General features: G+C 38.2%; 1 protein-coding gene across 1 annotated transcript; it reads right to left on the bottom strand.

The window, feature by feature from the left end:
• Positions 1 to 20,147: 20,147 nt before the first annotated feature.
• Positions 20,148 to 25,187, bottom strand: TMT1A (thiol methyltransferase 1A). Its single transcript, XM_072654683.1, has 2 exons — positions 24,551 to 25,187; positions 20,148 to 22,354 (listed from the first exon to the last, which is right to left on the bottom strand). Exons 1-2 carry the CDS (start codon positions 25,046 to 25,048, stop codon positions 22,118 to 22,120), a joined length of 735 nt encoding a protein of 244 aa, XP_072510784.1. The 5' UTR covers positions 25,049 to 25,187; the 3' UTR covers positions 20,148 to 22,117.
• Positions 25,188 to 25,275: the final 88 nt, after the last annotated feature.

Genomic DNA, 25,275 nt, shown 5'->3' with positions numbered 1-25,275 from the left:
AGCTTTCAAAGATGCCCTGCTTTGTTTATGATTCTTTCTGACCTTCCATCCATTCTCTTCTGTACATTTTAAAAAATGCTTCAATCAACCTCTTTCCTTTCCTTTTTGCCAATTCTATATATCTATATTCTCTCCTTCCATTTCAACCTCCCTCCCCCCAAAAAAAGAAGAAAAAGAAGCAAAACAAATTCCGACATGTTATATCTGAAAACATAATTTTATTCTACATCTTGAGTTCACCACCTCTAGGGCAGGGACTATTTTCCCCTTCCCCCCCTTTTTTTGTATCCCCAATGCATAGTGCCTTGTATATAGTAGGTGCTTAATAAATGCTCATTGACTGTCAGGAAGTGAGCAGTCTGTTTCATCATTGATCCTTGAGGTTCATGATTGGTCATTAAATGGATCAGAGTTGTTAAGATTTTCAAAGTTGTTTTTTTAAAAAATAATTACTATTATTGCATATATTGTCCAAAATATTTGGAACAAATCTTGCCTTGGTGTGACCCTTTTCCCTGTAGCCCTTCCAACGTTGTCTTTTTCCCTTGTTATCTTCTCTAATGTGATGTATAATAAGGTAGAACCTTAGAATTGTTATTTTCAGTTCTCTAAATATTTATGATCTGGATCATATTTTCATATGCATGAATAGAATGGTGGGACCTATAACTATTCACTCATACATTTCTTTCATTCCATTTGTGGGGATTCAAAAGAGGGGCTAGAACATTCCTTCTGCCGGACTCTATAATCTCAGTGAAATAGATACAGAAAGCAATTTAGAATCTATAAGAGAAGGATAACAGCATGATTTTATATATGTATATGCATATACATATAACCCATATTTGTATGTGTGTACATGAGTATGTGCTGAGGCAACAAAGAATAAAGGAATAAAGTGAAATTATTAGGAAAGATCATTTTAAGAACCAAACGTGTGTTTAGGTTTTTAAGCTAAGGGAGGATTTTACTTAATGAAGACCTCTCCCTACTGAAAGAAATGGAGGCACCAAATAAGATGGAAGTCAAACCATCCTTCACACAGCTTTAGATCATTCCTTTGCTTACTCATTGGCCAGGACTAAGTTTGCACACTTAGGACATTTGCCTGTAGATTATTCAAGATATAGGATGCCTGAACTATGATGATCCTCTTATCTGTCCAGCAGATGGCACTCTCAAGCCTTTCTTGGTGACCCTACCAGCACCTAGTCTGGGTTGGCACGGGACAGTTTTCCCTAGTACGTGTGTAGGCTAAAAAAATAAAAATAAAAAAAAATGGTAAATCCAAATTCTCCATTTGGAGAGGGCACAGAAGTCATCTCTTCCCCTTGGACAAGAGATATCTGCAGTTCTTTCTCAGCTGGGGAGCTGTAGCTACAGTGGCCTTCTGTGCTATGCTGTCTTCCAATATTACTGCCGATGTGCCTACTTCCCACCTACCCCCTTCCCATAGTCCTCAACCACTGTCTGTGCCCCAACGCTGATTGTGCATCACCTAATGTTTCTTGGGCAGCTCAGTCCTGATGCTCAGGGGTGGCCTTATAGCTCAGACTGCTCAGGCAGATTTCACTTAGAGGCCACTCCCAACATGGGGCATGAGTGAGGAAAGTGGGAGCAGGGCTGCTGCTCCTTGCTTCTCACGTTTGGCCTTGGCTGCCTGACCCCATCCCTCCTCTGATTTCCACTGCATTGGCCTCTGGACTGCTGCTTTGAGGACATTCCTAAATTGTTTTTTTTTTTTTACTTGTATTTAATTGTAATTATTTTATTTTTTCCTAATTACATGTAAAAACATAAACCATATATTGTTAAATAGGAGAGTTGGAAGGCATTCCAGGCAGAAGAAACATGGGAAAAAAATAATTCATGACTGTGGGAGCAAGCAAAAACTCTCAGAACTGAGAATTACCAATAGGTGAAGAATTTACGCAATGACTTGGTCTAATCCTTTTATTTAACAGATTATATAACTGTGGCCTACAGCAGTTACACCTTGCTCAATATCACAAGGCAAGTTAGTGCAGGATTTAGAGGGGACCTAGAACCCTGGAAGCCTGTGTTCTTGGAACTAGCCAATTGAGCAACATAAGTCTTCCTTCCTTCCTTCCTTCCTTCCTTCCTTCCTTCCTTCCTTCCTTCCTTCCTTCCTTCCTTCCTTCCTTCCTTCCTTCCTTTCTTCTTTCCTTCCTTCCTTGCTTTCTTCCTCCCTCTGTCCCTCCCTTACTTTTCCTCTTCCTCTTTCCCTTCCTTTCCATCCTCTCTGTCCACATAGGGTATCATACTCTTTCCTGCAGGTGCTCTGCCCAAAGGAATATAAATTTTGATCACTGAAACCATGTTGGACTTCCCTGCTATATTTTTTCTTAAGGACAATGCCTTAACAGCAAATCACCTGACTCTCATTGATTGCCCAACAATAGGCCCCAGGCCAAGCCTACTTGGTCATAGTTCAGGCCCTGCCTGGCTCAGAGTGAATGTAAATAGAAATTGTTTCAGTTTCAGCCAGAAACTCTGAGAATCCTGCCCCTCCCAGATTGATTTTCTGGTTTTTTTGAACTAGGTAAAGAGGCCATTCTCTGCTTGATTTCTTACCTAACCTTAATCACTGAAGGAGTATTCCCTTAGGCAAACTGAGACCTGTTAAAGACCTTAGCTGAAAAAGGCCAAAGTCTTCCACTGCATCCAGGGCCATCTCCAATCATTTGATTTATATCTGGCCACTGAACCCAAACGGCTCAGGAGGAGAAAGTGAGACTGGTGACTCTGCACAGTCCTCCCTCACTTAAATCCAATTTACTTGCATGTCATTGCATCACCTCCCTGATATCATGTGCCTCTTCAAGAAAGAAGGAAAAAAACCAATTCCCACCCCACCCCACCCCGCCCTGCCTCACCCCACCGCGACGCCCCCTCCCCTTGCTCCACCTTACCCTTCCATGAATGCAGGAGATGGGAAGAAAGCCAGTTAAAATTGGCAAACCTGTTGATGGAACTCAATTCTTTTCAATTTGACAAATTTATTAAAAACTTTCAATATTCAGTACTAGACCCTTGAGATGCAGATGACACATTTTGCTGGATGGGGATACAGATGCCTGGACCTCCAATTCCTAATGCCTGTTGTTTGAGGTAATTTCCAGGTGAGGAAGCTCCTTCTACCAATTGAAATCTGCATTCTCTCCAGCAATTTATTATTTTGGAGTAGCCCAGAGCAATGAGATTAAATGATTTGCCCAAATTCACATAACTAGTACGTGCTCTTTCTGACTTACAGGCTTTCTTCCTTTCCCCTGTGTTCCAAATACACTAGAAAACGTTAAATTCTACACATCTAATGTTACAGCCATGTGCCAGGAAACATAAGGAAAAGAAATATGCAGCCAAGCCCACCTTTCCATCAGCTTCCATCCCACCTCTTCCTTATGTTACTTACTTCTAATTTTAAAAGTCAAGGACTAAATGGACCAGATTCAATTTGTTAAGTGCCTACTATGTGCTAGGAATAAGAGACAAAAAGAAAGAGTGAGAAAGGAAGGAAGGAAGGAAGAAAAAGAAAGAAAGAGAGAGAGAAAGAAAGAAGGAAAGAAAGAAAGAAAGAAAGAAAGGAAGGAAGAAAAAAGAAAGGAAGGAAGAAAAAAAGAAAAGAAAGAAACAATCCCTGCTCTCAATAAATTTACATTTTACTGGGGAAATACAAATGAACCCAGAGAAGTAAATACATATTACGGAGGTGATACATGATAATGTTTAATATAAAATTTTGGAATAATCTCTTTGTTCTCTCTGAAGCAAACTCAGAGAGTGCCTCTTCCTATGTCAGCAAAAGCCAGCCAAGGCTGACTCTACATTCCTTAAGGAGACCTTTAACCTAAGACACTATCTTGAATAATGGGACGTTTTCCATATCTTAATATTTGTAGACCTACACTATGTTATGGCATGTTAATGGTAAAGAAAACACAGACATCTTAGGTCGTAATTTCTATTGAACTTTGTTTACCCTTTCCTATGTCAGTTATCTGTTTAGGGCAGGAAGCCTACCACTTACTAGTGGTGGGATTTCCGAGACATATGTTTACCCAGCTTGGAATCCCAAGGCCTGACCAATATTGCTTTGTTAATTGTCCTGTCTTACTGAATTTATGATTTGTTCAACTAGGAGAGTTCCTTTCTCACGGCAAAATGTATATAAGCCAGAAGATTTCTGCACTGGGTAGCCAGAACATTTCTGGCTCCATAATGCATTATGTTACCGTTGTCTTTAATAGGGAATTGATTAATTAATTAATTAAATCATAAAATGTATGCATTTAGCCTGCTGCCTTTTCTTTAACCAAGTTTTCAGGTCAACATACAATATGTACACAAATAAAGACCCAATGTAGACTAGGACTGGATCTATGATTTCAGGGATAAAGAGAATTCTCAAAGGAGAAAATTCTGTCTACTAATGCAGGCCAGAATCTTAATCTGCAACTTAAAGTCTTAGGGAAGGTAAGGGACTTGCCCAATGTCACAAAGTCAGTTATGGTAAAAAATGGGACTTGAACCCAGGATTTTCTGACTTTGAGGCTAATTTTTTCTATCATACTACACAACTAAGGGGATCAGGAAAGGATTCATACAGAAGTGACATCAGAGCTGAGCCTCCAAAGAAAGTAAGAATTTCACAAGGTAGAGGTAAGGAAGGACATATTCTAGAAATGGAGGCAGGAGGTGGAATGTTATTTAGAGAGAACAAATCAACCAGTTTGGCTGGAATGTAAAGTGTGTGAAAGGAAACAATGATCAATAAGTTGGGAAAAACAGAATCCTTGAAATAAAGTTAAGGGAGTGAAATATGACCCATTTGTCAAGAGAAAGTCATTATTAATGCTTTAATTGGGGGCGGGGGTAAAGAGAAACTAATGTGATTTAGATGGTATTTAAGAAAGATTATCTCTATTCTGGCAACCATTTGTAGGTTAGCCTGAATGGGGAGGAAATGAAAACCTATTCCTATTACAGTAATAGAAATTCTTACTGCTGTACTAATTGCCTTCCTCAAATGGCATTCACTTTCTCAGGAACTCCCCAGCCACAATATCTCACCTAACCCCATACTACCTAGACATCTTCTCTTTGCCATCTACCTTGCTGGGAACCTATCCTATTCCCCCACACCTCCAAGATCTTGAACTAAGAATCATAAATCAACTCTGGCATTGTTCCTGGATGGGGCATGGCTCCATGGCTCTCTCAGAGAAAAGCTCTCTGTAGGATTTGCCAGTTTTGAGCACTATATTATCAAGAATATTCTCTCCTTTTAGTGATACTGCTCTCTCTCTCAATCTCTTTTGCTGAATCTTCATCTATGCCAGACTCACTGACTTTGGATGTACTCCAAATGTCTCTTCTCAGTCCAATCCTCTTTCCTGTTTATACTCTCTCATTTGGTGGTCTCATCACTATAGATTCAATGATCACATTTACATGGTTTCTAGAACTATACATTAAGCCCTGGTCTCTCTCTTGAGATCTAATCTCACATCAAAAATTGTCTATTGAACATTTAATTAAATATAGTGTCTACTACATGCCAGGCACTGTACTAAGTACTTTATAAATATTATCTCACTTGATCCTCACAACAACCGTGGAAAGTAGTATGCTCTATTTATCCCCATTTTTTAAAGTGAGCAAACTGAGGTTAAGTGACTTGCCCAGATTCACACAGCTAGTTAGTGGATGAGGCAGGATTTGAACTGAGGTGTTCTTGACTCGAAGCACAATACTCTGTTGATTGTACCACTTAGCTGGCTCATAAATCCAGATGTCTCATTCAAATTCAACACACCCCAAATGAAAGTCATTGTCATTCCATCAAAACATCTACCAGTCTCTGACCTTCCCTATTACTGTTGAGAGCACCATGCTATCACAGAATCTGACATTTGGAAGAGATTTCAACGTCCTACCCATACATGAAAGGCATAAATGCTCTAATACACTGAATAAGTAGTTGTGCAGCTACTACTTAAAGACCTCCATGGAGGGGAAACCCACGACACTTGGAATCAGGCTGTTCTACTTTTAGATAACTCTAATTATTAGGAAGTTAATCCACATATCAAGTCCCAATTTTGTGACTTCCACCAAAAATGCGTAGTTCTGTCCTCTGTGTCCAAACAGAACCCATCTCCTCCACATGACATGCCTTCAAATATTTGAAGACAGCTCTCATGTCCCTTGAGTTTTCTCTTCTTCAGGTTAAACAGGCACGTTTCCTTCAGTCAGTCCTAATATGCCAAGGATTCAGGGCACTTTACCATCCTGGTTGTCCTTCTCCGGACTCTTTCCAACTTACTGATATCTTTCTTAAACTGTAGTACCCAGATATGAATATAATACTCCAAGTGAAGTCTGAATCAGGCAGAGAACAATGAGACTATCACTCCACTATTTCTGGAATCTACACCCCTTTTAATGGTGCCCAAGATTACATTTGCTTTTTTGATTTCCATTTCACATTGCTGACTCATATTGAGCTTACAGAAGCAGGTAGTAAGTGCAGTGGCAAGAACTCTGGGCCTGGAGTCAAAAAGACCTGAGTTCAAATCCTTCCTCAAACACTAACTAGCTGTATGACCCTGGGCAAGTCTTTTAAACTTTGCCTCAGTTTACTCAACTGTAAAATGAGGACAATAATCACAAGGTAATATTTGTAAAGTGCTTTGCTTAGTACACATAGAAGGTGCTAAATAAATGTTAGCTCTTATTATTGCAGTCACTCAAATCCCCAGATCATTATAAGAACTGTTATTTATCCATGCCTCCTCCAACTTACACTTGGAAAGTTGATGTTTTTTGCAAGAGTTGCCATTTATCCTTACTGAACTTCACCTTCTTATGTTCTTCCCCAGGGTCTAGCCTGTCAAGATCCTCTCTCTCATCTATTGGTATAGCTGGGTTTCCCAGTTTTGTGTTATCTGAAGATCTAATGAGCATCATTCCATATATATCTTTATCTAAATCACAAATAAAAATATTAAGTAGTACAGAATCAAATATATATCGCTATTGTACATCTGTGCTACAGGCCTCTTGCCACATTGAAATTGAATCACTAGCAATAACTCATTGAGTCTGGCCATCTAACTAATCCATAGGGTTATACATTAACAGCTAAATCATATCTCCATCTTCTCCATAACAGTAGTATGATAGACTTTTGATAAAATCTGGGCAAACTATATCCATGGCATTTCCAACTTATGCTAGTTTAATAATGCTATTTTTTTTAAAAAAAGGAAATACAATTAGTTTGGTATTACCTGTTGATAAAACTATGTTGGCTCTTTTTACTGACTGTTTCTCTTTCTAAATACTCTCCAACCATCACTTTATTGATTCTTGCTAGAATTTTTGCAGGAATTAGAGTCAAGCTTACTGGCCTCCATTTACAGTCTCTATCCTCTTCCTCTTTCAAATACTGGGACACTTTTTCTTCTCCAGTCTTGTGGGATATTTCCCATTTTCAAACATCTTTTAAATATCACTTACAGTAGTTCATCAATAAGCCAATTAGGTATCCTTACTAAGTTCCCCATACCATAGTTGGACACGCTATAACTTGACTCTATCATAGACAAATGACAAAAACAACGTCATTTTGATACTCTTTGAGAATGAAGGACAACAACCATTTATGGTGAGGTATGGGAAAGAATTAGAAGTAGAATAAATAATTTAGAACAAAAAGTAAGAACCATCATTCAAGAAATGGAATCTCTCAAAACTAGAACATGCTAAAGAGAAATCAATTTTCCATGATCCAGCAAAAAATGTTGGGATAAAATATTGAAATATTGAAAAATATTGAAAAAATAGAGAATACAAGAAAAACAAATGACCTGGAAAACATGTCAAAGAGAGATTGTATAAGACTCATTGGACTCCCTGAAAGACATAATTTAAAGAAAAAAGTCTGGATGTCATAAGAAATCACAATTAAGAATTGATTACCCCCTGAAAGAAATTCTAAAAGGAAAAGCTCTAGGAAAGTCAAGGCCAAAATCCAGATCTCCTACCCTGAATAATACTATAGGAATTCAAGTATCATGGAACCACATTTAGGATAACACAAAATCTTAAGTTTTTACTTAAAATAAACTATCTTAGAATGTGGTATTCCAATTAAAAAAAAGAGAAAGGCTAATACCTAAAAATAACTTATCCTATAAAATTGAGTATAATTCTACAAGAGAAAAAACTGAACTTTAATGGATTGGAGGATTTTGAAGCATTTCTGAAAAAAACATCAGAGCTTGGTGGGAATTTTGAAGTACAAACACAAGAGTCAAGGGGCAACAGAAACATTGAAAGAACAAATCAAGCCACATTGAAAAGTAAGAGCCTACTGAATGCCAGGCATTGTGCTAAGGGCCTGAGACACAAAGAAAGACAAACGAACAACAACCAATCAACCGATCCCTGCTTTCCATGTGCTCATAGTCTAATGAGGGAGACGACATGCAAGCAACTATGTACAAACAAGTTAAACAGGATAAATTGGAAGCCACTAAGAATAAGGCCTGGTAAAGTTTCCCTGCAGAAAGTAAGACCATAGCTAAGACTTGAAAGAAGTCGGGGAAGCCACAAGGCAGAGATGAAGAGGAATAGAAGTCAAGGCATGGGACAGAACCAGGAAAACATTTCCAGAGTCAAATAACAGCAAAGGAAGCCAGTGTCACTGGCTCAGCAAGTACATGAAAGGTAGTAAGTGTAAAGAAACAGGAGAGGTGGGAAGGGGACAGGTGGTGAAGGGCTTCAAAAGCCACACAGAGGATTTTATATATGATCCTGGAGGTAATGGGAAGCACTGTTGTTTGTTGAAAATCAGTTTGAGAGCTGAGCAGAAGACAAAAAGACTGGAGGCAGCGGATCAAATCAGTAGGCTATTACAATATAGGCATGAACTGATGAGGGCTAGTACCAGAATGGTACACAGTGTCAGAGTAGAGAAGGGTGGAGGGAGGTATATGAGAAATATCACAAAGGTAGAGATTTAGCAACTAATTGGATGTAGGGAGTGAGAGAGAGTGAGGAGTAGAAGATGATACCTAGGTTGTGAGCTGAGATAACAGTGGAACCCTCAACAGCAATTGAAAGGATTTGTAAAGTGATAATTCAGCAGAGGGCTAGAGCCAGCTCAGCCAGCCAATTGTTAAATTTTCAGTGTGAGCATTTACTCCTCATATTGTCAAATGCTACAACTCTGGGCTTGATCTATTGTTCTGTTAATTGTCAAGAGTTAAGTGGGGGAGAAAAGGTTAATAATGTAGAGGTCCACTAAGTGGGCAATCACCTCCCCCCTGGGTGGCATTAGAATGATCTGGCGGGGAATTGGTAGTAGCTTTGAGTGCAATTGGGGAGTGCTGAATAAAAATAAAGGGGGATAGAAGCATAAGGAAAGAAGAGAGGAAAATTTTGAAAAACCGTCGGTACATGTTTCATCTACTGTGTAGCAGGTCATAGCAATTACATTATTTTCCAAATAACACAAATGCAAGTTATAACCAATCAGCGGTCAAATCTGCCAACAGCTTACCAAGCAAGTGTTGGCAGGCAAGTGTGTCTCTCACTGTCGAGAAATCTAGAATGCAGGAACACGTGCGTGTAATGACTTGTTTAGAATATGATACTATACAGTTACTGCATTATAATTCAATATTGTGTCATCAAAATTTCAATGCAGGAAAACCCTACAAATTTACAATGTTATTCAATTTAAGATGTCTTTTTAAAAATTATATATCTTTTTGAAATGATGCAAATTTTAACAAAAAACCATTAAAGGATTTTAAAGTAGATTTCCAGGAGGGCACTGAGTAAATTTTTTTTTTTAAATTGGGGTGGTAGGCCAAATAAGTTTGGGAACCTCTGGGATTAAGCTTAAAAATGTGTCATAGTTACCGCTCCCCTCTTACCCCCAAGAGCTAGTTGTTAAATGTTTACCAGCACAGCCTTAAATATAGTGCTAACATTCTGAAAAGGGGAGAAGAAACAAGTGTTACTTCAGAACTTTAAGGTTTTCAAAGAGTACTGAGAGAATTAAATAAAGAAAAGAGAGGTCCTAAGGGATGGATTGATTCAGTTCTGTGGGTCAGGAGAGAAGAAAGAGAAGCAAGGGTAAAAGGAGGAATACTTCTACACTAATGTATAGAAAGGAGAAAGAAGTCAGGCTATTTCTCATAATTGGAGTGTATGAAAAGATTTTACAAACATGTTAGGAAGAGTAGGGAAAGCTGGCACCAGAAGAACCTAACTCATCAGAAACAGAGGGTTTAGTAACACAGTTTGTTTACATCAAAGTTAACGGGGAAATTAAGTATGAATTGAAGGCTGATCAGTAAGGGGGAGGGAATAATCAAAAGCAAAACAAACTTCTTGATACTAAAGGTGGGGGACTAAAAAGAAAAGAAAAAAGAAAAACACAGGACTAGAATTTGAAAGAGTGCTCATCAATGGATGACTGAACAAATAGTGATATATGAACATGAAGGAATAATATTGTGCTATAAGAAATGATAAAAGAGACCAAGTCAGAAAGCCTGGGTAGCATGAACTGATGCAGAATGAAATGATAACTAAGGAGAACTAATTTATACAAGCACAACAACATTATAAAGGAAAAGCAACTTTAAAAGACTTAAAAACTCTAATAAATGGAATGACCAACCATGGCACCAGAGGGCCTGTAGTAAGAAAAGTAATACTCATGAACTCAAGGTATTAAGAGATGTGGCCACTGTGTAAATTCAATTTTCTTGACCATGTTTATTTGCTAAAAAGGGGTTTTCCCCTCTGTTTTTCACTGGGCTAAAGGCTGAGGGGAGAAGGAGCACTAATAACAGTGATGCTAAAAAACCAAAAAAAAATAAAAGAATACCATAGAAACTTTTTTTTATGCACAGAAGAGAACAGAAGGAAATTCAGATGAAAGCCCAGATGAACAGGACAGTTTTGAAAGTAACTTGTGGCATTTACTATACACTTTTTTTGAAAAAGCAATCAGTGTAAACTTTGTTTAATGCATAGAAGAAAACACAAGGAAATTCAGATAGAAGAATAGACAAGACCAATTCCCAATAATACAAAAGCAGGTTTTCAGCCTTACAGAAACAAAAATGCGTAACTTAAAATAAAGAAATGGCTTCCTTTTTCCTAGTCTGAGCTAAACTAAAAGGAAAACACATTTTAAAATTATAATCGTACACATAATGGTTCAGGAAACAGAAGTTCAAGCATAAAGATATGAAGACTCGATACATTTCACAAGGAAAAACAATTCCTGTCTGCAGACAAATTTGCTATTGTGAAAAGGGGACCATTTTTTATTCTCCTTAGATGTTTATTGTTAAACCATAACTGCTTTTTCCCTTTCCTGAAAACACATTAGTTTTTTTTTCCAAATCCTTGTACTAATTACATCTTAAAAAAAAAACAACATACAAACACTAAGCCAATCCAGTTTCCGAGATGAGGTCCCAAAGTACCCCCATTTGATAAAAAATAGACTCTTTCTTCCTCTATTCAGATGCATTATGGAAAAGTTGGAAATCATTAGTCTTTTCAGTGTATCCAAAACTGTCAAAAATGTATCGTAACACATTCAACATAAGCAGAAATAACAAAAGCAGATCCTGTTGTTGGTTGGTTGTTGTCCTTTGTTCTTGAAGAAGACTGAAATTACATCCCAAAGATAAAGTGACATTTCAGTGTGTCCGACTGTGGCTGATCAGACCAATATATGCTCAGAATGCTCTACCACAGGTTGGGCACAGATAGTCCATGTGGATATTTGGGGCGGATACTCCAAATTTGCACATCCTATGTTCACTTTGTGCTGTCTCAATTCTACTTTGGTCATAGAGCACAGCACCTTTTCTGATGTGGGCATGCCATGCTGAGTGGTCCTCTGCCAGTGTCTCCCATGCTGCACAGTCAAATCTAAGGTCCTTGAGAGAGACCTTGAGAGTGTCCTTGTATCTCTTCCTGGGACCACCACGTGATTGCATGCGCCATGTGAGTGCTCCATAAAATAAGTCTTTTTGACAAGCGTACATTTTGCATTCGACCATGGCCAGCACATTGGAGTTGCACTCTCTGAAGCATGGTTTGAATGCTTGGCAGTTTAGCTTGAGCAAGGACTTCAATGTCTGGTACCCTATCTAGCCAGGTGATCCTCAGAATCTTTCTAAGACAGTTCAAATGGAAGCAGTTCAGTTTCCTGGCTTGGCACTGGTAGACTGTCCATGTTTCACAGGCACACAATAGTGAGGTCAGCACAATGACTCTGTAGACCTTCAGTTTGGTAGTCAGTTTAGTACCTCTTCTCTCCTAAACTTTTCTCCCAAATACTGAGCAAGCTCTAACAATGCATGCATCAACCTCATTGTCAATGTGTACATCCCTGGAAAGTACACTACCAAGGTAAGTGAACTTATCCACAGCATTCAAAACTTCTCCATTTGTTGTAACTGATGGTTCCACATATGGATGGTGTGGTCATGGCTGGTGGAGCACTTGTGTTTTTTTGGTGTTAATTATTAGGCCCAAATTAGCACATGACAGAAGTGATCCATACTTTGTTGCATCTCAACTTCAGAGGCTGCATTGAGTGCACAATCATCTACAAACAGAAAATCATGCACCAACACTCCCTCTACTTTGGTCTTGGCTTCTAGCCTTTTCAAATTGAAGAACTTACCATCAGTACGGTAGTTGACCTTGATATTGTGTCCAGAAGGAAAGACCTTGATCTGCATTGGTACTGACCTGTGTAACATTCATTCAATATAACATTTAGCTTTCTTATATTGAGCTGAGAACTTGCTTTCCATAAAACTGCTAAACTTGTTCCTCAGTCTCATAGTCCCTAGTCCTCTTTTAAGTGAAGGAGACTTAAAGGTGGTTATGTACAAACTTGGAAAATTCAACATATCAGGACAGTAATCCACCAGGAGTCTGGAAGCTGAAATCCATACCAGGATTTGCTGGAAACTAGGAGGGGAGGAATGGTATCCATTAAACTTGCTTGACCCAGCTCAGTAGTAGCTGAGATAGGTACTCACCCAAATTGCCAAAGCTTGAACCTATTTTTCCCAAGGACCAAGTAGGGGAGAATGTGACCCCAAGTGTTCAGAGGAAATGTTTGTACTTCTGTTCTTGGTATTTGTAGTAAAAATCTCGTTGTTACCTAGTGTTCATTGATATCAATTAAAGGGAACTGGGGTGTTAATTACTACATCTAACAGTTGGAGAGAGGAAAATATACTGGAGTCGGGGCTTGAGCCAAAAGTATTAGAAAAAGACTTCCTCAGTCCTTCATGGTTACCCCTAGAACTCTCAGTGGGGGAAGTAACCAGTCTTGTGTTTGGGGAGAGTGAGTCCATTCTTTCTACATTAGAAAAAAATACAAATAACCAGTAAGCAAAATTTAAATAGCAGAGAAACATTTAGTAGTAAACCATGATGCCTATTGTACAAAGTCATAAGGGAAAAAGACTGGAGAAAATTAATCATTGTTCTAGAAGTTTATCTGAGTACACATAGTTTGGTCACTCCCTGTTGGTTTCTCTTACTAAACTGAGTGTTAAGCTAGAGAAAGAAAAAGTCTCCAACCAGTTTAAGTCTTGGAGTTAATCTCTTGGAAAGTGTTCTGCATCAGCAGCTGCTGCACCTCCCTTTCATGGCTAGCTGCTTCTGGGGTTACCGCCTTCTGTCCCTCATGTTCACTCTCTCCACAGAGATCCTTCAAAACTTTTAAAATCCTAAAAAATTATTTTTAAATTAATTAATTTATTTTTAGTTTACAACATTCAGCTCCATAAGGTTTTGAGTTTTAAAATTTTAAAAACTGTTGCTGCAGCACAAAAACGCTGCTTTGTCTCTTCCAGTTGTGGGAAGAGCTACAATTCCCAGGATCTAAAGACCCTATAAAGGCACAGCCTCTCCCCCAAGAGGGCCAATAAAATCTTTGCCATTTCAATGTGAATTTTAAAAAATTTATATTCAATTTTATTTTCAGGTCCAAATTCTCTCCCTCTTACATCCCCCCTCTTCCAATGTAATATACTTAGGTCTAGCATTGAGAACTTGTTTAACTAAACCCACAAAGCTGGAGTACTTGCCCTTCCCTGACTTGTACTCAGCCATGATTTAGCCCCAGTTCAATCCTAGGGTATCTGATCTCTAATGAGAGAAGGGCTCCCTTTTCTCACACTCTGGCTCATTAAAGGGGGAGCTAATAGAAGGCAGAGTGGATTGAGGGAGACAGTGGTCAGAAACAAAACAGACTTTTGAGGCAGAACAGCTTAAAAAGATAGAGAAAAGGATAAAGGGGAAAAATTGAATGGAGCAAAATACACATTAATCATAACTATAAATGTGAATGGGATGAACTCACCCATAAAATTGAAGCTGATAGTAAAATGGATTAAAAACTAGAATCTGACAATATCTCGTTTACAAGAAACACACATGAAATAGAGAGACAGAGAGTCAAAATAAGGGAACTAAGCAGAATCTACCATAATCTAGTTGATCTAAGGAAAAGCAGAGGTAGCAATCATGATCTCAGACAAAGCAAAAGCAAAAATATATGTAATCTAAAGAAATAAGCAGGGAAAATATATTTTGCTAAAAGGTACCATAGACAATGAAGTAATATCAATACTAAACATATATGTATCAAATGGCATGGCAGCCAAATTCTTAAAGGAAAAGTTAAATTAGTTATAGGAGGAAATAGACAGTAAAATTATACTAGTGGGAGATCTCAACATTTTCCTCTCAGAACTAGAAAAATCTAACCACAAGATAAACAATAAAAAAGTTAAGAAGATGAATGGAATTTTAGAAAAAATAAATATGATAGCCCTCTGGAGAAAACCGAATGAAAATAGAAAGGAGTATACCTTTCTTTCAGCTGTTCATGGCACCTTCACAAAAACTGACCATGTATTGGGACAGAAAAACCTCACAATCAAATTCAAAAAAGCAGAAATATTAAATGCACCCTTTTCAGATCACAATACAATAAAAATTACATTCAATAAAAGGCTATGGAAACATAGATTAAAAATTAGTTGTATGATTATCTCAATAGAAGAAGAAAAGAGAGGCCTTTGACAAAATGCAACACCTATTCTTGTTACAAACACTAAAAAGCCTAGGAATAAAGGGGGTGTTCCTTAAAATGATAAGCAGTTTTCTATTTAAATCATTAGCAAGGTTGTTTGTATTCGTCCTTCATTGCCAAAGAAGACTATGCCATCAGAGAAATGATGACATGACTTGCACTTGACTTTGTTTTGAGTGAGGGAGGGCTGTGCAGGGTCACCAATCTCACTTCTCCTCCAGAGCCATCTGAATCCAGTGACCAGATATTCATCAGGATGATTAGAGATGACCCAGGATGCACTGGGAGACCTCGGCCCGTTAGGGCAAGGTCTTTGCAAGTACTCACTTAGGGTGAGGTAATACCCATTCATTGAATAGGCCTGTTTAAGAAGTAGCCAGGTGGTGGCCCCTTAATGCATCCAAGAAAAAGAAAGACATCAGGCTGGGAGGGAAACAGCAACAGTTATTATTGATAATCACTCTAAAGCCAGGAGGGTCCAGAAGAGTCCTTAGGCAGGGACCCATTGGTGTGCCAGCTTCAGAGTGTAGTAGGTTTAAGGTTTTGGGAGAGCAGAGCAGAGCAGAGGAGAAGAGAGGACAAGACAGGAGAGGACAGGAGAGGAACTAGCCAGTAAAACTCAGTTATTAGCAAGGTTATCTGTAATGGGGATAAGCTAGAAACCTTCCCAAGATTGGGGGTGATGCAAGGATATCCGTTATTACTACTATTATTCAATGTTGTACTAGAATGCTAGCTATAGCAATAAGAGAAGAAAAAGAAATGGAGGGCATTAGAATGGACAACAAGGACGCAAAACCACAGACACACCTCATTTTATTGCACTTCACTTTATTGTACCTTTTCTGGTTTTGGTTTTTTTTTTTGCTTGTCTGGTTGGTTTGTTTTTACAAAATTGTAAGTTTGTAGCAGTCCTACACCAAGGGAGTCTCTCAGTGCTATTTTCCCAATAGCATGTTCTCATGTTATGTCTCTGTCACATTTTGGTAATTCTCATACTATTTAAAACTTTTTAATTATGATATCTCTTATGGTGATCTGCGATCTTTGATGCTACTGTTGGAATTGTTTTGGGATACCACAAACCGTGCTCATATAAGACAGTGAACCTAATCGATAAATATATTTTGACTGCTCCATAGTCATTCCTGCATCTATCTCCCTCTCCTCAACCCTCCTTATTCTCTGAGACACAACAATATTGAAGAATATTACATAAACTTAGTTGACAAAGCAGTGACAGGGTTGGAGAGGATTGAGTCTAATTTTGTAAGAAGTTGTACAGTCAATAAAATGCTATCAAGCAGCATCACATGATACAGAGAAATCTTTTGTTAAAGGAAGAATTAATCAATGTGGCAAGCTTCGTTGTTATCTTATTTTAAGAAATGACCATGGCCCCCTCAAGCCTTCAGCAACCACCACCTGGATCACTCAGCGGCCATCAGCAGAGAGGCAAGGCAAAGCAAACAGATTATGACATGCTGAAGATTCAGATGATGGTTAACATTTTTCTTTAGCAATAAAATATTTTAAATTCAGGTATGCACCTTTTCTTTAGACAAAACACTATTGCACACTTGATAGACTATAGTATAGTAAGCATAACTTTTAATTGAACTAGAAAACCAAAAAATCCACATTACTTGCTTTATTGCAATATACGCTTTATTGTAGTAGTCAGGAAAGGAAACCACAATATCTCTGAGGTATGCCCATATCACCGTTTGCAGATGATATCATGGAAGATTTAGAGAATTCTAGGGAACTAAATAACCAGTTGAAATAATTAACAGCTTCAGCAAACTAAACTCACATAAATCATCAGCATTTCTATATATTACCAACAAAGTTCAGCAAGAAGAACTTTTAAAGTCCATTTAAAACAACTGCAGACAATATAAAACACCTGGAAGTCTCTCTGCCAGGAGAAAGACAGGAACTATATGAACATAATTATAAAACACTTCACACAAATAAAGTCAGATCGAAATGACTGGAGAAATATTAATTACTCACAGGTAGTCTGAGCCAATATAATAAAAATGATAATTCTATCTAAATTAATATACTTATTTATTCAGTGCCATACCAGTCAAACCACCAAAAAATAATTTTATGGAGCTAGAAAAAATAATAACAAAATTAATCTGGAAGAACTAAAAGCACCTGAAGCTAAACACTATGTGATTGAGTTATGTGCTCATAGCTAAGTCACAACTCTAAGGGCCTCCTTTTTTCATTTTAAAAATGGGGATAATAATACTTTTTCTTTACTACTTACTGCACATGGTTGTTACATGTTATTATATATCATAGTAGTAGAATTTGGACAGAACTCTGAATTTTAATAGTATTTGTCCTCCAAAGTCTATTAATCGGAAGTTCTCACTCACTAGACCAACAGATTGAACAGGAAGGTAAGGCGAGTATTTAAAATTCTAAGCTTCAGAGGAGGGAGTATGGGGTAAGGAGGACACAGAAACACTTGCCTCACTCCTCTTGTACAATCTTGTGAGAACTTTAAGAACTGTGCTCTGGAAATGGAGGAGGAAGCCCGGAAGGAGCCTCCCAGCCCTATATCAGAATGTAACAAACAGCTGTAGCAAAGACTCATGTTCAATAGAAGAGGTTAGAAAGCCTAGGAATGTCCCCTTTCCTCCTTGCTTTGTAAAAACCGAGGTCTTATAACTGCTCTATTGTTTTAGACTCCACCCTTTTAATAAAAGTCTATCTTTACTGTGATAATATAAAGTGATTTAATTTTTCTCTAAAAAAAATTGTTGACTAGATTGTTTTTTTTAGGTAAAAAAAAAATTCAAAAGCTCAGGCTCTTCTTTTAAAAAATTTTGGTGTCCTTGTCACTCTCTTACCTATCCATCTGCCCCACATCACTGGGTCCATGACCCAGGAAAAGATCTATCTATAGCTACTTTTGCAAAGCAAAGACAGAACTGCTCACTTGGATTTAATCAGGATCAAATGGAAAATAGGAGATACAATTTATAAGGAGCTTATGGAATCAAAAGGACTTAGGGAGATTTATGGGAATGTTTAGAGAAAACATGGCACCTGAAGCTGTACTTTACCACACCACCCGGGACAAAAGTTATCTCTTCTCTTTGGTTTCTCAAGTTTCTTCACTTCATCTGTAAAATGAAGAGCTTGACCCATGAAATGCTGTATCTGAGTTGTTCAGGTTCTCCCAATGATTAGAGAAATGTTAATTAAGACAACTAGAAATAAAAAACTGGGGGAAAAAAGATAAAAGTTAACGGTGGCCAGGCTGTGGAGAAACAGGCATTCTGTGACTTTGTTGTGGAGACTGCTGCCTGGTGTAAAACTCTTTGGAGAACAACGTAAGGCTATTCAATTAGAGTCACAAAACTGATTATTCCATTTGACCCAAATATCACAGAAGCGGGAGAAAAGGCATGTCAGTAAAAAAGAGCACACAGATGTTTTATTGGTAATAGTGAAAAAATGTGGAAACAACCTACATATTCAGTTGGAGAATGGCTGAATAAATTATGGCAATTAATGTAATTAAATATTATAATACTATAAAAATGGTGAAGATGAATATAATAAATATGGAAAAACTCTATAAAGTGATGCAAAATGAAATCAGCAGAATTAGTACCTTATATACATTAATTACAATAACTAGATATGTATAATTTAGTGACCTGTCCTGTGATTTCATCAATGTGAGGAACTCCTTCTACAGAAAGTCTTTAACAATGCACATTAGCAACTCATCTAAAATTTGCAATCTTGGCTACCCAGGACATAAGAGAAATTGTGACTTGAGTAGGTATCAGATGTAGGACTTGAGTCTAGGTCTTTTTTATTCTAAGGCTAGCCCTCTATCCTCTCCACCATGGTACCTATCCTAAACACACACATTCTAAGGCTAGCCCTCTATCCCCTCCACCATGGTACCTATCCTAAACACACACATTCTAAGGCTAGCCCTCTATCCCCTCCACCATGGTACCTATCCTAAACACACACATTCTAAGGCTAGCCCTCTATCCCCTCCACCATGGTACCTATCCTAAACACACACATTCTAAGGCTAGCCCTCTATCCACTACACTTTAGTATCTATCCTATACATATGTGCGTATGCGTGCACACACACACACACACACCTCAGAATTAGTGGAAGTTCATATGAACATGGAAGAGGACAGATAGCAAACATTTTAAATTTGTCTACTTAGTGCTACATTGCTAAAGGTTTATGTAAGATTTTATTCCTTGTTTTGTATGATTAGTTGATTTTGTTGATAGCTATTAACTTTGTAATAGAAGCAGCCTAGGCTTGAGAGACTGATTTGGGAATTAGATCTAGTTTCAGATCTGCCTCCGGCACTTACTAGCTGTGTGATTCTAGGTAAGTAATTTTTTCATTTTACTTTTATTTATTTTTTTTCCTCAATTAACATGTCAATAAAAATTTCTAACATTTAATTTTTAAAATTTTGAGTTCCAAATTCTTTACCTCCCTCTCTGCCCTCCCCACTTCTAGAGAAGACATGCAATTTTATACAGATCATATATGTGTAGTTATGCAAAACATTTTCATATTACCCATGTTGCAAATGGGCAAACCGTTTAGTTTTTACTACGTAATCTATATACTTTGAACAACTCTCTCCCAAGTACTTAACTACTAAGTTGTAAACTGGTCATGATATGTTTGAGTAAGGGAGTTTCCATACCAGGAGTTTACCCATTCTGACTGAATTATAGGTCCTTTCCCTACTTACATGTTAAATTGATAATTGCACATTTTAAAAGGAAGGTATAATTTAAGACTCTTGCAAAAACATGTGACTTGGATTGTAAGCTCACACACAAAGAGCATAATTTTCCAAAATGAGAAGACTCCTTAGAAATACGAAAGAAAATGACAACAAAATATCCAAGAATCAATAAAGATGTAACATTTAGTTTGATTTCCAAAAAGAGCAGGAATTTCTTTATTGAGTTGACTTAAAAAAAGTTCCCTTTGCAAAGCCTTCTTGAGACAAATACCAAACTTGTTACGATACAACATGTAAAAAATATATTTGCCATAATACTGAACCCATGAAATCTTCCAAAGATAGAACAACTTACACCTACTTCCAAAGCACTCAGGTAACCCAACTGGCTTCCCAGAGCTGCTTTTGAGCCAGCCATTCAGAACAAAGATCCAGATGGAGCTGCCGAGTTCAACTGTCAACTGAGCTTCCCTAGACTACGGTACTTGGTTCCCAGGGGACCCATCCCTAATCTGCGCAAAAGCTATTGCATCTGAATGGTAGATAGATACTAAAACTAATGAGTCAAAATGCATTAAAGAATAATCTAATCAGACATTAATAATTATGAGCCATAGTTAGATTCTCTTGTTTCTTTAGTAGCTAGAATGACTTGGGCATTAATAATCCTAATAAACGCACTTGGCTGTGGTTCAAATAGAAAACTGTTTGCCCTTTTAAGGAAGAACATTTGAGCTGGATGGATCTGAGGACCTGAGATCACATATTCACTCTATTCTTTATCAGTTGGATAAACTTATATAACTTGGATGTAAACTTTATACATGTGTATACAAAGCATGTATATATTAAGAGTATACACACAAGCATATATGGCATATATACATACATATGTCCATATGCACATAAATATATTATGTATGTGTATATAAAGTTTACAACCAAGTTATGAGTTTATCTAATATATCTGTATGTGTGTGTATGTCAGATAAGTTATATAACCCGGGCAAGTCACTGGACTGATTTTTCTGAACCTCACTTGCAAAATGAGAGTTTGTTGTGAGATAGATCAAGTAAAACTATATCCATAAAACATTTTATAATCTTTTAGATTCTAGGATTTAAAGCAAGAAGGGACCTTAGAGGTCATCGAAGTTCAACCTACTTATTTTACAGATGAGGAAAATAAGTCCCAGAGAGGCTAAGGATTTGCCTAGGATCATGCTGAGTCAGGATTCAACCCCAGGTCCACCTCCTCCAAATCCAGGGCTCTTTCTACTGAATGATGCTGTCTCCTGCATGCTTTAATTACTTAAGCATTTGTGATCTGGTGCTTAGGGTATTATTATTATTAGGAATAACTATTTAAAAATAGGGCACTTTATCCCACATGAAACAATATAGCTGTGTATTTATGTATGTTCTGAATAAGCTGAGACCAGTGTTAGATATTTACAGATAATAGCCAATGGAACTTGAGAGGTAGAAAAGACCTCTCTAAACAGAATGAATCATGGCAACCACGACATCAGGCTCAAAAAGCTCTCCTCTGAAACCAAATCTGCTAATCTCTTTTTGGAAATTTGTTGTGTATCATAGACTCAATTATTAAGGACCTCCATATTTGGCTTTGTAGATTACCAAGTCAGCTTCTTCTCCTTTCTACTGTCAAAATTTGGACATCATTAGCAATAAGGGAGTGGGAGGCAGGGCAGGATGCCAAGTCCATTTCAACCTAGCCCTTTGGGGGTTTTTTTTGAGTTATTTAAGAGTCTTTATTCATTATTTTTCCCATATCAGATGAGTGGCGTGGCTAGATTTGAACTGTATCAGCCTAGACCTTTGTTAACAACTTGAGTAAGATGTTATATTGTTGGAAAAGCTGAAGGTACTGAATAGAATGTGATTTTGAGATTATCTGAGTATTCCACAATAAATGTTTCCCAGTCATCCTGGATAGTTAAGAGCTGGGTTGCATTTTTTCATGTTTTTCCTGGAGAGGGTCAGGAACTAGAAATATACAATATAACAGGTTATCTTTTCCCATTCTGCCCTCCCCTCCTTTCAATGTGAGAGAGAGAATGGTCTCTCTTCTTCCCATTGTAGTTTTAAAAGGAGAACAGGAAATTCCTCCCTCTCCTCTCCCACCCCGTTATTTTGTGGCATATCCAAGGATGTGAGGCCGGACTATCTTCCAGGAGACGGGTGCCTGCAGGTGCTGAAGGTTTAGTTTGGAGAAGCTGCCCCCCTCCAGGGCTTTCCAGCTTTCTCTGGTCAAGTCGCAACCATCAAATACTAGCTGCCATGTTGGCCGAAGCGCTTGTTGCCAGAAGAAATTCCAGCTGGATGGTTCAGCTGCCACGTGTTCCATGAAATAAAAAGCACCTCCCTAAGAAACGAAATCATTTTAGGTATTTTAGACCATGCAAAGTCTTAAAGTTAATGCATTTTCTCCAGCTTTCCCTCATCCACAAATCAATTCGTAACAAATTATTTGTCAATGAAAAGGCAGGGGAGCCTCACAATTGTACCCATGAGAAGCTTTAAGTCGATTCTTTCAGCCGCCTCCCTTCCCTGCCCTCTTCCCCTAAGGATTTACCCTGGAGCTATCCTGGGATGGAATGGAAACCCAGAGCAGCAGAGCTATAAATATCTGTGGGCCCCAGTGAAAATCTGAAGAACATTCAGTATAAATGTAGTGTGGATATTTTCATATTTGAGGAAGATAGTTACGTTCCAGACTCTCCTCTGCTTCATCTTTTAGGACATGTGTCTTTCACCTTTGGGAGGAAGGTGAAATTCCTACCCTATCATCTAAGATAGGGGTAACAAAGAATTAGGGTGGACATCTGGCTCAGCAGAGTAGCCCTTGGGTACTTAACCTTTTTGGTGTTGTGGACCCCTTTGTCCATCTGGTGCAGCCCATGGACCCCATTTCAGAATAATGTTTTATTATAGGATTATAGTATTAATATTTGTCATTTTATATTATTTATGCAATATTACATAAGACAGTTATAGATGACATGTATATATTAATTTTATGCTCTATATTATATTTGTAACTTTATATTATATTATTATTATTACAGGATTATAAAAGACATAAATTATAATTAAATATAGCTTTCAAAATTAAAAAAAAATATCACAAACCTCTCTAGGTTAAGAATCGCTGCCGTTCTATTCTAGGCCTGAAGGACAGGAAAGGGGACAAGATCTGATCCTGGCTCTGCAGTTAAGATACCAGCTGGAGTCCTAGAGGCTGACACTCCCTAGAATTCTTGCTCTTATGTAGCCAAGGCAATGACAATTTCCTGAATGCAATTTTTCAGGTATCATTAAATTTTTGTCTGTGGTGTAAGTGTCTTGAGGCAGACTTTAGTTGGGATGAAGAGGAGGACAGGGTAGAGTGTGGCAAGGGCTGAGATCACCTTAGACAGCCACAGTGTCTTATTTTAACCAGTTATTATTCATACTAATTCAGTGCTAAACTCTGTTGTTTCCATTTTCCTGGAAGACTACCAGTACTGTCAGCATACTCTTGATCTAGCATACTTTAAGTAAGGCACCCTGTAGTAAAGCCCTAGTTATGTCACCTTAGTTAGAACTCTACTATGTACTAATAATTCTATTGAAATATCTTCCATCAAGATTTATGAGGAAGATTCTAAATCTATTTCTAAAAGACTTCTCAACTTTACCAGGGGGATAGCTGCGGCAAAAATAACTTCGATGCCTTACTTATTATCTGAGCTGAATTATTCATATATACCCTGTTTTCTTAACTACAGCTGGGGAGATGCCAACTGAATGGTCTGTATTGTTTCAGTAAATTCATGCCTGAATTTCACTCTTCCTTTGGTTCTGGGGATAGCATAAAATATTAGACAATAGTGATCATGGAAACACTCCAATCACTTTCAAACATTTTTCTTAGAACAAAGGTTGTATCGTTTCAGACCAGGCTAAAATCACAAGAAGACTTTCCAGGGAACATCTCATATGCAAATTTCCATCAACTAGAAGGCTTCTGATAAAAAAAAAAATAGTTGTACTAGAATAATTTTCTGGCATTTCAGAGCTACTGTATCTGTATTATAATATTGTAATCAGAAAATAATAATCAGCTTTTCAGTTCTCAGGGCAAGACCACCCAGTCACAGTTATTTGGATAATTCAAGCCAAACACCTTTCTCACATTATCAAGGAAATAGAATGTGGGCACAGCCATCAGGAGATGTTAGTCTTGTACCCTTGCTTTGCCAGCTGCTACCTATATGACCATAGGCAAGCAATTTTACCTGTTAACAATCTCTTCCAGCTCTGAAAAAAACTGAAGTTTTCTGTTCTCCTGCAAAGACCTTTGTGCAGTCTAAAGCGCACAGGAGAGCTAGGAACCACCTACAATGTAACCACAGTTACATAACTAATATTATATAATTCCCTGTGAGTGGGTGGAAGAATGGGGCATTGGGAGGGTCTAGTGTACTAATTCTTATCCTGGATTTATAGAAATGTCCTACGCTGTCCATGAGCAGGCCATGTTGACAAGGACCCTTCTTGTATCCTCTCTCAGACTCACCGGCCTCAGCACTCGGCGCACCTCTTTGATGAATTTCTCTTGCTGCTGTACAGAGCACAGGACCAGGGTGCAGACCACCACATCCATGGAGTCATCTGCTATTTGATTCATGTCTTCCCCTGAAGCTACTATGAAGCGTTCAAACTGCAGGTGTCGGCTTTCAGCAATGCTTTTGATCAGAAACTTCTCAAAGTTGGGATTGGGGTCAACACAGGTGATCCTGCAGCCAGGAGGGTAGAACTTAAAGTTGGCCCCAGTGCCGCAGCCAACCTCCATCAAGGATACCTTCCCTGAGGATCCTGCAAAGTCCTGTATGTTGCTAAAGAGCTCCTGCTTCTTGGCAGCCATCTCTCTGTTGTAGCTCTTGGTGAACTGCACCAAGAAGTAAGGAAAAAGCTTTTTGCATATCCAGTCCCACAGACCCAAGAAGTGGAGTAGAAAGATGGGGAACATGATGACACAGATGGCCAGCTGGACAATGGAGACAGTGACCGCCATGAGCGCAAAAATGAAAAGGCCGAGCTGATTCCAGGAGAATTCGCTGCTTTTTAAGGTTCAGGACCCAGCTCTCTGGGTGTTTACAATCCGATCCAATCAGCTACTGAGGAGAAAGAGCAGGCTGTGTCAGAATAACTTGGCTCATATCAAGTCAGCTATTGGGCAGCTGTCCCAGATTTCTGCCCAGTGAACAGGCTTTAAGGGCTGAATCCTCCCTGTCCTCCCCT

This window comes from Notamacropus eugenii, chromosome 3, assembly GCF_028372415.1.
Source record: "Notamacropus eugenii isolate mMacEug1 chromosome 3, mMacEug1.pri_v2, whole genome shotgun sequence".
NCBI lineage: Eukaryota > Metazoa > Chordata > Mammalia > Diprotodontia > Macropodidae > Notamacropus > Notamacropus eugenii.
The sequence above is the reverse complement of the archived record's forward strand: the minus strand, read 5'-3'. Positions and strand labels throughout refer to the sequence as shown.